This window comes from Saccopteryx leptura, chromosome 4, assembly GCF_036850995.1.
Source record: "Saccopteryx leptura isolate mSacLep1 chromosome 4, mSacLep1_pri_phased_curated, whole genome shotgun sequence".
Lineage (NCBI taxonomy): Eukaryota > Metazoa > Chordata > Mammalia > Chiroptera > Emballonuridae > Saccopteryx > Saccopteryx leptura.
This window is the reverse complement of record NC_089506.1, coordinates 101,498,821-101,514,458: the sequence shown is the minus strand read 5'-3', so window position 1 is coordinate 101,514,458 and position 15,638 is coordinate 101,498,821. Positions and strand designations below refer to the sequence as shown.

The window sequence follows — 15,638 nt, the reverse complement described above, 5'->3', positions numbered from 1 at the left end:
TAGCATATTCTAGGAAATAAAGCAAGAATGGCTGGACTACATGGCATAGAGTAGGCAGCGGTAGAAATTGAAGAGGTAATGAGGGTGAAATCATGACAGCAGTTATAAACTTTGGTGAGTAGGTCTTTATCTTGGAGACAGTGAAAAAGCCGTAAAATAATTTCGAGGTATGTAATATGACTAGATTTGTATTTTAGAGCAATCACTAATGACAGTGTAAGAAGGGATTCAATGAGGAAGGACTAGTTAGAGGGCTGCTCTAGTGAGGTAGGTGAGAGATGATGATCTGAATGTCCGTGGAAGTTGAGACAGACACACAGAACAGATGGTAGACTTGCAGTCAGTAGTGCAGGACGGGAAAGGATGAAGGAAAAGGAGGTATGCAGAAACTCTATGTAGGGGCGACTGCATGAACAGTTCCATTCTCTGAGACAGCACACTAGAGGGGAACAGGTTTTGTCAAGAAAATAAGTTGAGTTTGGAAGATTTTGTATTTGAGAGGCCCATAGGACATGTCTAACAAGCAACTCTGTAGCCAAGTCAGAAATATATACTTAAAAGTAGAAAACTCAAATGAATTAAGTTACCTTGTGAATATGAAATCTCAATTACAAAAGCAAGGATGATGGGGAGGTAGATAAAAAATGCAACTCTAAAAATGTGCTGAAGGAAATGAAAAGAATAGGGAAGTATTGGTAAGATGTAAACAAAAGTGACATGTGATGCAAAACTAAGAATCAAGAAAAATGAGGATATTCAAAACTCAATTGTCATCATGAACAAACTCGTTTTCTACAAATGCTTCTCATGAAAAAGAGTATTTTCCTTCTATTGTTGTTAGAAAGGAATGTAGCATTTTGAGCTGTAGAATCTGCTGGAAATTTTAACTGTTTAATAAAATACAGTAACTGGACACCTAGCCTTCTGAGAGTTAAATAAAACAAAAAAGCCTGCTCTAGATACAGAAAGGACATAGTTTACCTCGGGCACTTGGCATGAAGACACAGAGAATGTGATGTAAGCATTTCTTTCTTTACAGAGAAAACACATCTAAGGAGAGTGTAAAGGGTTTGTCTTCACACAACTGACATGTGATCATCATGAGTCCAAACCAAATGTGGTAAAGTCCTGGCAGATCTCCTTTCCCTCCATTAAGCAATGACCTCGCACAGAACAATGCCATTACTTACAGCAGCAGCAGCATCTCTGAAATGACTAGTTTAGAAACACCGCCTACAGTCTACGCTCCAGGCCAGACTTCCCATAAACACATGCAGTAAGTATACGGACCAACTTCCCACTCTTTGTTGCACAATTTACAAAAAACTTAGAGAAAATATGTAATTCTACTGCATCTCATGTGTTTTTGTGTGAATTGATGTTACCTAAAGCAAGAGACTATATATGATACATAGCAGACACATATTTCTTGTTTACCATTTACACACACACACACACACACACACACAAACTGAGCAGTGTTTTAAAGTGCTGGACTTTCATAGATTGGTGACGTTCTCAGAGTTCACATAAAAAATAAAGTGGATACACTGTAAGTTGAACTGAATGAAAATAAATACCAATCCCACTTGGAGATATAAAATGATGTAATTCAAATGTCACTGTCACCTTCCAGCTTCTGAGTTCATGGGTATTATTCACGTTTTTCCCATGTAACACAGAGTAAGTGTCTCTAAATTTTCCCTCCAAAAAATCTACTTGCAGAAGCAGTTAGAGGAGATCTTGTAGAAGTAAGGTCCAAGTGGGAGAGGTTCCTAGATGCTTTTATTTACTTGAACTATAATATGTTACATCTAGCAACACATTCATTAGCATTACATGTCCTCCTTTTTTTCTGTACAAGTGAATGGAGAGATAAAGATTGGTTCAACTTTATATCAATGAATAAAGGAGCAAAACTGCTTATAGAAATACCATCTTCTAATGGAAAGATTTTTTTTATGTGTTTTGTAAAGCAAAGGGGTATAGCATTGTAGTCACATGAAATTCTTCAATTTAAAATTATAATTAGATAAATTTCTGTTTAATAATCAGTACCTCCAAAAAATGTCATTAACTCTTGTTTGATTTCCAAATTCAATTTGTCTTCTTAAAAAAACTACAACTGATATTTCCTATGTGTAGTTAAGTAACAGAGCCTAGATTTGAAAACACAACAAAACTTATTAAGAATTATCATTGTGGTTGTAGCCTAAAAGTCCCAGAAACCTCTATACAAACGCTGGTGACAGACACCTCGTAGAGGCGGTATGATATAATCACATAATAACCCAGTTATTTTGTTTCTGAGTTACTGAATCAATACCTTTCATTCAGTAAAACAGGAGACAACTTTTCACTATATGCTTTGGCACAGATAATCCAAAATCATAGGTAATCAAACAAGTTTTATTTATGTTTTAAATATTTTCGTACGCAAAGTGAAACATGGTTGCCTAATGTTCTGTAAATTTGTAAACATGAAACAAAATAATGCACAGTAAAAAACTGGAATGTTATTAACTGCTCTCGGTGTGATGCCAAGGACATAAAAACACTCCCCTACATTTTATGTGTGGCATTTAAGACCCTAAATAATCTGTTTCCAACCTGTTTTTCCAGTAACTCCTGTCCACACCCTTTTCTTTCTAGAACATGTTATAAACTTTCAGTCCCTGGTGTTCCCTCAATCTGTTATTGTTTTTCATTTGTAAAAAAGCCTGTACATCTTTCAGGACCATGTGATCTGTCATTTTCTCTGTAATATTATCTCTATCTTGCTTTCCAGGTAGTATAAATCCTTCCTTCTTCTGTATGCTTCAACTGCTATTAAAATTAAATTTGTTAGAAGAGTTGCTCTCCTGCACTGCATTATACTCAAAGGGAAAAAGTCTTATTCCCTGATTTCACCCAAGCTTCACACAATGACTGATAAATACAGGGAACGCAATAAATACTGAACTGAACAGACTTAGTCTTGATGTAACAAATAGAGATGACAAACTTTAAGAATAATCCTTATCTATATAAAATGCATAAGCTCATCCCTCATTTTTTTTCAGTTATTGTTAGAATCAAATGAAAATCATTTGTGTCAGTTATTATTATAATCAAGTAAAAATCATTTGAATTTGGGTAACAGTGAAAATTTACCCTAAATACGAATTATCCATTGTAATCATTTGTGTCAGTTATTATAATCAAGTGAAAATCATTTGAATTTGGGTAACAGTGAAAATTTACCCTAGATACGAATTATCCATTGTAATCCTGTTGATATTAAGTAAATCAAACAAACAAAATTTCTCTCTTGCAGTCAGTTTGAAAGGAGGCAGGAAATAACTTTGCAAAATTCCAGTCAAGTATCTGTAAAAACAAACAGAGATCAAATATGAGATCCTTACTAATGTTATTAGAATATTAAAGTAAGAATCATTAAGTCTGTTAAACTCTTTCATATGTTAAAGAGTTAAAGACATTTTGAAGACTAAAAGGAATATTAATTCAGTTAAAAGTAACCTTAAGGAAAATTAGATCTATATTAAACTCAGTGTTAAATTACTCTCATGAAATATTTTTGTATAACTCTAAAAAAACCTAATAACTGATAATTTAATGAAATTGCATTCAATATTGCTCTATGTCTATAAATCTGGTGTCAGCAAACTATAGTCTGTGGGCCAACCTGTCCCTCCCATGTATTTTGTAAATAAAGTTTAACTGGAATGCAGCTGTGCACATTTGTTTCTGTATTGTTCCTGTCTGCTTTTGTTTTGCAAAGTTGAGCAGCTGAGACAGAGATTGTATTTCTCACAAAGCCTAAAATATTCACTATCTGGGCCTTTGAAGAAAACTCTGGCTGTAGATAAACAGTAGGGAATCTAGTTGGAAACCAAGACAGTTTGGGTATGCAAGGATTTATTATTATTCTAGAATTCAGAGTATTTATGCAAAGAGTTCTCAAAAACCAAAAAGAAATTTTCTTTTTAAAAAAAGAAAGTATAGCCCTGGCCGGTTGGCTCAGCGGTAGAGCGTTGGCCTAGCGTGCGGAGGACCCGGGTTCGATTCCCGGCCAGGGCACACAGGAGAAGCGCCCATTTGCTTCTCCACCCCTCCGCCGCGCTTTCCTCTCTGTCTCTCTCTTCCCCTCCCGCAGCCAAGGCTCCATTGGAGCAAAGATGGACCGGGCGCTGGGGATGGCTCTGTGGCCTCTGCCTCAGGCGCTAGTCTGGCTCTGGTTGCAACATGGCGATGCCCAGGATGGGCAGAGCATCGCCCCCTGGTGGGCAGAGCGTCGCCCCCATGGTGGGCGTGCTGGGTGGATCCCGGTTGGGCGCATGCGGGAGTCTGTCTGACTGTCTCTCCCTGTTTCCAGCTTCAGAAAAATGAAAAAAAAAAAAAGAAAGTATAAGGATTTATGACCAAGCAATCTCTCTTCTGTGTATTTACTCAAAAAACTTGAAAATACTTATCTATAAAGATATATGTACCCCTGTGTTCATTGTAGCACTATTCTCACTAGCCAAGACACAGAATAACCTAAGTGCTCTCTGATGACTAGCTAAAGAAGATGTGATACAGATAACAATAAAATACAATTCAGCTATAAAAAGATGAAATACTGCCATTTGTGACAACACGGATATACACTGCTCACAAAAATTAGGGGATCAGGGAACGTGCAGATACTCCAGTACTTTCAGCCTTTTGAATAGTGCATTTTCACCAATGAAATAAAAGTTGTTTTTGCATCTCATTTGCATAATTGAACAACTTTCTTTGACTTGTCATTTGCTTTTCTGATGTTCTTGTTTAATTAAGAAAAAAATCAAATGCTTCTTTTTTTAATCGCTTCATATTCATTTTGAAATATCCCTTAATTTTTGTGAGCAGTATATCTTGAGAGTCTCATGCTAAGTGAAATAAGTCAGATGGAAAAAGATTACAGCCATACAATTTCACTGATATGTGGGATATAAAAGAATAAAGCAGCAATCAAACAAACTCACAGACACAAACAACAATATGGTAGTTACCAAAAGGGCAGGGGGCTGGGGAGAGGATGCAGAGGGTAAAGGAAATCAAATATGTGGTAACAGAAGGAGCCCAGGCTCTGGGTGGTGAGCACACAATGGAATATACATTCCATGTGTTATAAAGTTGTATACCTGAAACTTAAATAATGTTATTAACCAATAATGCCCCAACAAATATAATTTTAAAAAAGGGATGTCATGATAAGAAATGTACAGATGTCAACTACATAGGAGATACAAAGGGCATACATACAGAATGGTTTTTAAAGAATAAATTATTTTTATACCATTAACATATGACTGCCTTATTATTCTCCACTCACTAGGAGAGTCAGTGCTGTGCTTTATATTAAGAGTATGCTACTGAAAATTAACTTTTCTACCACTGTTTCATTAAAAACTAGAAGCATAATTCTTCCTACAGGAATAAAGGAGTAATGTTAAATATCATTAATTTTTTTTTTAAATGAGAGGAAGGAAAAGTAGAAAGAAGAAGACAGAGAGGAGAGGATGAGGAGCAGCGGGGAGAGGGAGGGAGAACGTACTGTACCTCATTCTCTGATTGATATGAAGCCAATCTGTGTACCAAAATTAAGGCCGTCTCGCACATGGGAGAAGAACTTGTCAGGATGGCAGGATGTACAGAGGTTGAGATCTTGCTGCTGGTCCTGAATATTCTGTGGTGGAATTCCTCCTTGTTCTAGAAGAATCCTTAAGATAAAGATAAAAAAATTATTTTACCAATAGTAAAACAATATGAAATAAGTATGGATATTGGTATAAAAGAATTCTGGGAAAGATATATTTGGAACAGTGCAAACTATTACTCAGTTACAGACCACGGACTAGTCAGGAAATAATAGGTTTTATCAGCATTTCTCATCTAAGTTCACATGTAAACTATACAACTTTTCATACTGTCCTGCAGACGTGATCTGGGCACAGAAAATCAAGGACTTATTTTAGAAGAAACTTTAATATTACCAGGGTATTTGGAAACAAGATTCATTTGACTTAGAGCATGCTTTTTAGTCATTTGGTCTTCCCAACTCCTCTGTCCCGTTACCAAATTTTTCACAGAAAATTTGCTTCCCCATAAAGACTTTATGATATGAAATACAATCATAAATTAATGACTTATTCCACAAGAAACGTTTTAAGAATCAATTTTGGCTCTGGCCAGTTGGCTCAATGGTAGAGCATAGGCCTGGTGTGTGGATGTTCCAGGTTCGAGTCCCAGTCAGGGCACACAGGAGAAGTGACCATCTGTTCCTCCCTTCACCCCTTCCCTTCCCATAGCCATGGCTTGATTGGTTTGAGTTCTTCATCCCCAGGTGCTGAGGATGGCTCCTTGTAGCCTCTGTCTCAGGAGCTAAAAATAGGTCAGTTGCAAGAATGGTCCCAAATGAGCAGAGCATCGGCCCCAGATGGGGGTTGCCAGGTGGACCCCAGTTGGGGCACATGCGGGAGTCTGTCTCTCTATCTGCCCTCCTCTCACTTGGAAAAAGAAGAAAAAGAAAAAAATGAAGAATCGATTTCAATCCTTTTTGCTTATGTGCTGAATGAGGCAAAATCTAGGTAATGCTTTGCTGGGTGGCATAGAAACATAGTTCAAATCAGACATCAATTTTCCTTTGTAGAAAGAACAAATAATTTTAAGTTATTAATAGCAAACCTTCATAAAATCAAAAATGCAAGAGGCCATAAAAAACTTTAAAGTGACTATGTGTTTATATGTATTATCTAATATTTTTGCGAAGAAATATATTCTTCTAACTAATTAGATAATACAAATAATTTAAGAATATCAGCTTCCTGATAGTTTATCATATGTAGGAGAATTTAGCTGAGGAATGGTTATGAAGTACATGCCCAATGTTTCTATGTGATGTTTAACCTTCTCTTTTAAATCAAGAACAGATACCAGCCAGGAAAATGTCTGTTATTAAAACTTAGGTGAGAATAGATTTCATATTGAAAATGAGTTTTTGTGTACCCGTATATGTCAGCTATTTAAATATCTGACACCTAAATTTTTCTTGGTGTTATGAATTGCTCTCTAAATTAATTTTCACTTCAGAAGCAACAAGCCTGACCTGTGGTGGCGCAGTGGATAAAGCGTCGACCTGGAAATGCTGAGGTCGCCGGTTTGAAACCCTGGGCTTGCCTGGTCAAGGCACATATGGGAGTTGATGCTTCCAGCTCCTCCCCCCTTCTCTCTCTCTGTCTCTCCTCTCTTTCTCTCTCTCTGTCTTTCCCTCTCCTCTCTAAAATGAATAAATAAAAAATTAAAAAAAAAAAAAAAAGCAACAAGCAATAACCAAACTGGCAGTTCTGCAATGAAATCAAACATACCTGGTGGCTTTACGAATGTCAACATAGGGATCTGGTGAATCAAACAGCCGCACACATTCAGGATCAAGATTATGAAATGCCTCTGCTGATTCCCTTGGAAGAGTAAAACAGCAAGGTCCCACTGAAGGTCCCAGTACCACAATAATATCTTCCATGCTACAGCCATATTCTGCTATCATAGCATTCACAGTAGCCATAGCAACACCTAACAAAGTACCTTTCCAACCTGGTAAATAGGAAGAAAAAGATAAGAACAGTTAAAACATCAACATTTCAATTTAATTTTTATCTAAGTTAAAAATAAGCAGTCAGATTTTTTATAAATCCAGAAACAGTAAATGAATCACAAAATTAAGCTAAATAAATTAACTAATTAAAATACCAGTTTTTAAATGAGGTGTACTATACATAGCAGCTGATACAGAAAAGATATTTAATGGGGGAGGAGTATCCCTTCTTCTTCCTTTTAAAAATGTCCTATACCCTAATTTCCACTGGCATGACGCCTTCTTAGTCTCCCCCCCACACACACACACCTCGGAGCTTCCTTCCCTCACCTTTCCCCCACATTTTTAAAAACTGTGACAAAAACATGTAAAATTTAACTTTTAACTGTTTTAAAGGATATACTTAGTAGTGTTAAGTATATTTACATTGTTGTGCAACAATTCAGAACTTTTTCTTCTTGCAGAATTGAAACTATATGATTATACAAATTTTAAACGATAAGTCTCCCTTCCCACCTTCCCCCAGTCCCTGGCAAACCGCCAGTCTACTTTTGTTGCTGTGAATTGGATTACTCCAAGTATCTCACCGAAGTGGAATTATACCTTTTTTTCTTTTAGTAAGTGGCTTATCTCAGTTAGCATAATGCCTTTAAGTTTCATTCACGATGAAGCATGAGTCAGAATTTACTTTTTTTTTAAGGCTGAATAATATTCCATTGTATGTATATACCACATATTACTTATCCATTAATCCATCATCCATCAGTGGGCACTTGAGTTGCTTCAACATCTTGGCTATTGGGAATAAAGCTACTATTACCATGGGTGTGCAAATATCTTCTTGGGATTCTGTTTTCAATCACTTTGGATACATACTCAGAAGTGGAATTGCTGGATAATATGGTAATTCTATTTTTAAAGTTTTGAAGAAACACCATACCATTTTCCATAGCAGCTGCCTTATTTTACATTCCTACCAATAGTGCACCAGGGTCCCACTTTCTCCACATCCTCACCAAAAACCTGTCATTTTCTTTTTCTTTTTATAGTAGCTACCCTACTAGGTGTGAGGTGATATTTCATTGTGGTTCTGATTTGTATTTTCCTAATTATTAGTGATGTCAAGCACCTTTTCACATCCTTTTTAGTCATTTGTATAACATCTTCGGGAAAATGTCTAATCAAGTACTTTGTCTATTTTTTAAACAGGTTATTTGTTTGTTGTTGAGTTCTAGAAATTCTTTATATATTCTGTATATTAACCTCTAGCCAGATATATAAATTGCAAATATTTTCTCCCATTTTGTAAGCTATCTTTTCATTTTATTGATTATATATTTTGATGCAGAGAAGTTTTTAATTCTGATGAAATCCAATTTATTTTTAATTTGGTTGCTTGTGCTTTTATATTCATATCTAAAAAAAAATGCCTGATCCAAGATCACAGGGATTTATACTGCTTTCTTCTTTGAGTTTTAAAGCTTTAGATCTTATATTTATTTATTTATTTATTTATTTATTTGATCCATTTTTAAGTTAATTTTCATATATGATACAAGATAACGGTCCACCATCCATATTTTTTTGCATGTATCATGTGTTAAAGAGATTATCCTTTCTCCATTATATAGTCTAGGTATTTGACCATATATGCAAGGGTTTATTTCTGGGCTCTCTATTCTATTTTATTGGTCTCTATCTCTGTCTTTATGCCAATACCATACTGCTTTGCTTACTGTAGCTATAAAGCTCAGAAAGTATGAGACTTTGAACTTTGTTCTTTTTCAATAGCTTAATTTTGACAGCTTTGTCTTTGATATTTTGAAACAATGTTTTAAACCTAAGAAGTAACAAATAATATTTCCTTTCTATATCCAGAAACTACAATTCAAATTTTAAATAACTTCTGGCAGTGTCAAATAGCAATCCTGACTTCTAGTTGTCCAAGTGCATTACTTGAACCGCTTTCTTATTTCCCTATGGCGTAAAAAGCAAAGTAGTCATAGACTTACAAGTAGGAAGAAGTCTAAAAGATCACTGCTCATTTCACATACATATATAACCACTGGATAATCTAAAATAGTATTTTAAAACACCTCCAGAAAGCGAAGTGCCTTAACCTTAACATATAATCTAAATATCCTTCTTTGTTCTTAGCATGTTAAACTAAACACAACTTTCCAAACAGTTCTTGCCTTTTCTTACCTTTTTACCTTTACTCATGCTGCTGCATCTTAATGAACACCTCTCAGCAACATGCCTAACCTTCCCATTCCTCACTGCCTACAGCGCAAGGCTCCTCAGTGGCAGTACAACACCACCTGGGGAGTGTTTGAAAAGCATGAAGTATTTTTGTTTTTTAATTGCAACTGGGAATTTCAAAAATCAAGCAAACTGTCTGCAATATAAGATTATCTTGCCCAAAATGTTATTAGCAGGCCTGCTGCGAAACACTGGCAGCTAGCCAAACCCTACACATTCTTCAGGAATCAGCCTTGGTACCACTTTTTTGGGGGGGAATTCTACCTTGATTCATATAATTTGAACTTTTATTTGCTTCTATAACAGGAGCATGCTGAACCTACCCCATCTTTATAAGTATCACCATGTAAAGTAATGGTTTGTCCGTCATGCCTACCAGAAAGAAATCATCATTTTTCCTGTGCTACAAAATGGTAAAATCCTAAATGCTTAGTTAAGTTTACTTACCAGAGTGAGCTACCCCACATGCTTTTCTGACAGGATCCGCAAAAACTATTGGTATACAGTCAGCACCAAGAGCTGCTATCGTGACTCCTCTCTGATTTGTGGTGATCCCATCATAAGATTCAGGCTCCTGACTTCCCAGAACCCAGACGTCACTGGCATGATCAGTCTAAAACCAAAAATGTGCAATAAAAATATTTTCAAAGTAGGACTTTTCATACGATAAATGAATTTTGGAAATTACTCATTTTGTACAAAATTATAAAACCAGCTTAAAATTACTAGTGTTTATTAAATATATCACTTCTACATATGGTAAAATGCCAAATTTACTTATCATTTAAATTTTCATATTATAATCTCTGCATATTTTATTCAAAGGAAAGTAGACTTTAACATTTAAAAATTCAATCCTGTCCATCACAAACAACTACTAGAGATGGGTAAGATTCTACGCGCAGTACTTTTCACAATGAACTAATCCACTGACAGAAATTAATTACCAAGTCAATATTTACTTTTTCAAACATTTTTACTTTTCCTAGACTCAAGTAAAGCTAGAATTCTGTAACAAACAAAGCACTATCTCTTCAATGGTACCCTAAGTTCCACCTGGCAATAACTTAGAAAATAATGGCCTTTCTCATTCACAATTCAGGAAGCTTCCTTCTAAATAAAAAATTACAGTGGTACTACACTTTGTGAGAGTTAACTGTACTTTTAGATGTAAGGAGCTCCAGGAGACTATATATACCATACAACTAACTTTTAGGTTATGGTATAGGATAAAAAACAACAACAATAAAAACTATAAGCATTATCCTCAAGTTTTAGATAAAACACAAGATACAAAAGTTAAATAGCTTGATTATGGTCCCTTCATCATTAGCAGAGTCAAGAATATACTTTAGATCTTCCAAAATATGAAACATAATTTTACCTTGATTCGGTAAAATTTCTTCACATTAAATCCTGCAGCAATCCCCAACCTACGCAGATTTTCTTGAACAACTACCTTGGGATCTCTCCGCTTGGAACTACTGAAGAGATTGCAGGAGCTGAGAGTTGGTATGTAAGATATCCCACCTGTTCTTGTACTAAATCCATGTATAAAAATATCTGTCGAAGATGCACAGTGAAGATTAAAAATATGCTATACAGAAGACTATACAAAACATTACAAACTATCTCTCGGTAAGATTTTCCCTGATCACTTCAACCTGCATGTGTTTATCTGGCACCTAATTACTACGGCACATTGTACTTCCATGTGTTATTACCCACTACTTTGTGTCTGTTTTACCTTACCATGGAGTTTTTGCTCCTCAAAGACTATCTTCTGTCCCATTTGTCTTTGTTATTCTCAGTATCATACAGCTCATAGTAAATATCATTTAACCAAGAAGATCGACTGTTTTAAATGTCACTCTTCTGTAATGATGCCAACAAGTTAAGGTTACAGAATTACTCAACAGAAGATGCTCAGGGTTATAAATCTCATTTTAAAGGAAGCTTGGGTGTGTCCCAAAGCTGAATTTGCATAAAGCAAATTTATTTATGTACGGGGCTTTGAAGGGACTATCCTCTGCTATCCTTGACATCCCTAACACTATAAAACCATCCATGACATTCCCATGTTGATGCTCAACTGATGCTCAAAGAAGCGACACAGTGCACAAAAGAAAGAAGGGAAAAAAGTGAACAACTTCTAAAGAACGAGTGGTTTTTCACATGCATGGTGAAAACAGATAGTGTGTAATATACCTGAGATCAAAGGCGATGTGATAATAGTTAATTCTCCTTTTAGTGCCGGCAGACTTCTTAAATATGTTTCTATTTCATTCTGTATTGCTTCTAGTTCCTGAGCTGTGATCATCTTTATCTCAGCAGATTGTTTCAAAAGCCCTCCATTCAAAGTTAACTGTAAATCTTCAAACTCAAAATTGTAAACATCCGTGAAGAGTTGATCAATAAAAGCCTTCATTAATGTCTTTCGGTGTATGGGTACAATTACCTTAATGCTGCTCAGATTTTTTTCATCAATTTTTTGTTTAATGGTATACAAAGAGGCAGCCATACTGGGATTGCTAACAGTTTCGAATTCTCTCAAGAGGGCTGATAATCCATTGTTTGTTTCTAATTCATAATTATCCTGGTCGTTGTTCCTTTCCCAGTTGATGTTACTGCAACATACTATGCAAAGGAACTTGGCCTTGGCAGCATAGTGGTATCGAACAGCATTCAATGTCTGATGATAGTTTTTCTGAGAATTCAATTTCAAACCAAAAAGATCAATCAACACAACTTCAGCCATCCTTCAGTATCTGTACAAAGTTCTTTAAAGATGACTTCCTGTGGCCCCAAAAAATCCTCTGCAAAGAAATATTAGCATAAATAAGAATGCAATATTTTATCAGTCTTCTTACAGTTACAACAGAAATCTGCACTAGGGGAAAAAAAGAATTGCATTGATCTAACTTGTAAAAATGGTTAACTCTAGATCCCTCCCAGAAGAGTTGGTTTACTGTCATAAGAGAATCGTGACAATTAAAGCAAAGTCATCTTTTAATCCATTTTCTGAAAGTGCATTTATATCTTTCCAGCAAAACAACAGTTCTTCTATTTTTGTTGTGTTTTGTTGTTTGTTTTCATATAGGGAATTTTAAGTAGGAAAGTACCTGTCGACTTAGACAAAGTCCTGTTTTGTAATTACATGGTATATCATTTTATGTGATACAGCATTAATCCTGACATGACTGGCATGTAGGTCGCACCCCTTCACAGGAAATACCGGGGCCTTACATTCAGTAGGTTAAACGGAGCTGCAAAAGCTGGATGACCCACACACTCTCTCCATGACTTCTTACACGATACTCCAGGTGCGGCAGTTACCCCGAAGCGACTACGACTTGGCTGAGACGTGCTTCCCACCTGCATCCGTACTCCTCCCGTGGCGAGATTTTCTCACCGCGGCCCTGCCCTCCGACCCAGGCGGTCGGCCAGTCCCTGGCGACCCGCTTCGGGGACCCCTTGTCCCCGCGGCTCCCTCCCGCCATTACTCCTAACTTCCCCTCCCTACCGTGCAGGACTCCCGCTCCCGTTCAGCTCGCCAGTTTTGAGAAGCATTGAGCGAAGTGAGGTGGAGCGGGAGGTCACGGTGAGACTGCACGAAAGGCGGCTGTTCCCGCCGCCCGCCCGGCGCTGGGCTCCGGGGGCGCCTCCCGACACCACCCCGCCGCTCAGGGCCTCGCGGACAGCCCCGCACACCTCCGCTGCTCGGCGGTCTGGCCCGGGCCCTTGTCTCCGCTAGGGCGTTAGGGTCCTTACCCGGCCCGGAGCCACCGCCAAATACGGACGCCGCGAGCGTGTCACCTGCGCCCCGTGGGCCTCCAGGACGCCGACCACCTCACCCACGTTACCCACCTCGGCGCGCACCGACGGACCCGGGCCTAGCATCTCCGGGCTCGAGCCCGCAGTCTGCGGGAATTCCCGTGTCCGCCCGAGCGAGTGGGGAGGCGGCGGGGCGGGGTGCGCCGGGCGGCCCGAGGGAGTGGGGTGGGCGGCGGGGCGGGGTGCGCCGGGCGGCCCGAGGGAGTGGGGAGGCGGCGGGGCGGGGTGCGCCGGGCGGCCCGAGGGAGTGAGGAGGGCGGCGGGGCGGGGTGCGCCGGGCGGCCCGAGGGAGTGGGGAGGGCGGCGGGGCGGGGTGCGCCGGGCGGCCCGAGCGAGTGGGGAGGCGGCGGGGCGGGGTGCGCCGGGCGGACGCGGGGATCCGGGAGGAGCGGCGGGGCGGGGTGCGCCGGGCGGACGCGGGGATCCGGGAGGAGCAGCGGAACGGGGTGCGCCGGGCGGACGCGGGGATCCGGGAGGAGCGAGCGCCGCGCCGCGCCGCGCCCCGGCCGCCTCAGCAGTTCCGGGTCAGGACGGCCCGTCGGGCAGCACCCGGCGGCCCGGCGCAGGGAACAGGAACAGGAACCCGAGCGCAGAGGGCTCTCGCGCGGAGCCGGGTCAGCGGGCGGAGGCGGGGCGGGAGGGCCGGCGGGTCGGCCGGGTCACAGGGTGCTGACTCCCTTCCGGGACAGGGTCTTCTCTCCCCACGGCCGCTCTTCTTCACGTGACCGTGTGGTCCCGGAGCCCAGGCCTGAGAACCGCAGTGGCTTAGCTCCTGACCGTTTACGTCCAATGTCCAAGTAATGGGTCTCCGAAGGGAGGGTTTTTTTTTTTCTGTTTTTATTTCCAGACACAAGTTGGACGAACTCTCCCTCGCCTTCGTCCTGATTCTGCCTTTTTTCGCAGACTGGGCCAGCACTGTACGGCCTTCACTTTTGTTGACAGACGTCCTGTATGCCCTTTAAACATAGGTGCCACTCGTAGAAAATTAGAAGCCACTCACCATTAAAATTGTGACAATGGTGCAGATTAGCATCTTTTGTCCGCCCTCAAAGAGTGTAACATTCATTTGTTTTAAACAATTAACAGAAACTTTGTGGAAGACAATGGCTATGGTTGAGGGAGAATATATCCAACTTCTGAAGAGTAGGGGGAAGGATGTTTTCAGTGGATTGGTCGTGATGGAAGGAAGAGTTCCCTTTTATTTTATAGTCGCTCAGATGATAAGGACTGAAGAACCTGTATCTGAAAGGGAAGACTCTTGGATACCTGGGAGTCTAGAACAGCACTTGGAGGGGGCAATTTCTTCTCTTCTACTTGGTTGGAGAATGGGATCACCAACCTGGAATAGGAACCTACTGATCAGTGATTCCTGGCAGAGGTTTTTGTCAAAATTTGTATTTTCATTATTTTAGCTAGACATTTGTTAAGAGCCCTGAGTGCTAGATGGTATACCTGGCTAAAAGGTGTACTTTCTGTCCTGAGCTTGTCTTAGGTTAAATACATATTACCTTAAGCAAAATAGAAGTCTTTTAGTTACAAAGTCCGTTGAACACATTAATCTCTGTTTTTATAGACAATAGTGGAAATCATTTTCTTTTGTGTTATGGCAGTGGCAGTAAGAAATTAAAAAGCAAGTAGGGAGCAGTCAAGGAAGAGAGTTTGTCATTCTGTTTCATTGATACACCATTTTCTTTCACCATCTAGTCCTAACACTCACCTCCTAGCTCTTTTACCTTATCTCCCGTCACTCAGCTCCAGCGGTTCTCAATCCCGACTGCACATCCGAGTGACAAGCAGAATTAAAAAATAATAATATTAAATCCAGGGACTCCACTCCAGTTATACATTTGAAACAGAGTATCTGGGAGTCATGTCTGGGCATGTTTCGCTTTGTTTTTCTTTATCTCTACAAATGACTCAAATG

General features: G+C 39.4%; 2 protein-coding genes across 5 annotated transcripts in view; one reads left to right on the top strand and one right to left on the bottom strand.

Moving 5' to 3' along the window:
- Positions 1–2,388: 2,388 nt before the first annotated feature.
- LACC1 (laccase domain containing 1) lies at positions 2,389–13,894 on the bottom strand. Of its 4 annotated transcripts, none has more exons than XM_066380851.1 (7): positions 13,748–13,894; positions 12,089–12,696; positions 11,265–11,443; positions 10,328–10,493; positions 7,392–7,617; positions 5,587–5,747; positions 2,389–3,366 (listed from the first exon to the last, which is right to left on the bottom strand). In XM_066380851.1, exons 2-6 carry the CDS (start codon positions 12,636–12,638, stop codon positions 5,588–5,590), a joined length of 1,281 nt encoding a protein of 426 aa, XP_066236948.1. In that variant the 5' UTR covers positions 12,639–12,696; positions 13,748–13,894; the 3' UTR covers positions 2,389–3,366; position 5,587. The 4 variants fall into 4 exon arrangements, with proteins under 4 accessions (XP_066236948.1, XP_066236949.1, XP_066236950.1 ...); XM_066380852.1 differs by having other exon boundaries at positions 13,697–13,893; XM_066380853.1 differs by lacking the exon at positions 13,748–13,894 and adding an exon at positions 13,652–13,734.
- Positions 13,895–14,146: 252 nt separating this feature from the next.
- Positions 14,147–15,638, top strand: part of CCDC122 (coiled-coil domain containing 122) — a 40,332-nt gene continuing 38,840 nt past the window's right edge. Inside the window, exon 1 of the mRNA XM_066380856.1 lies at positions 14,147–14,328. The gene's annotated coding sequence lies outside the window, so the exon portion shown is untranslated. The remainder of the gene's footprint in view (positions 14,329–15,638) is intronic.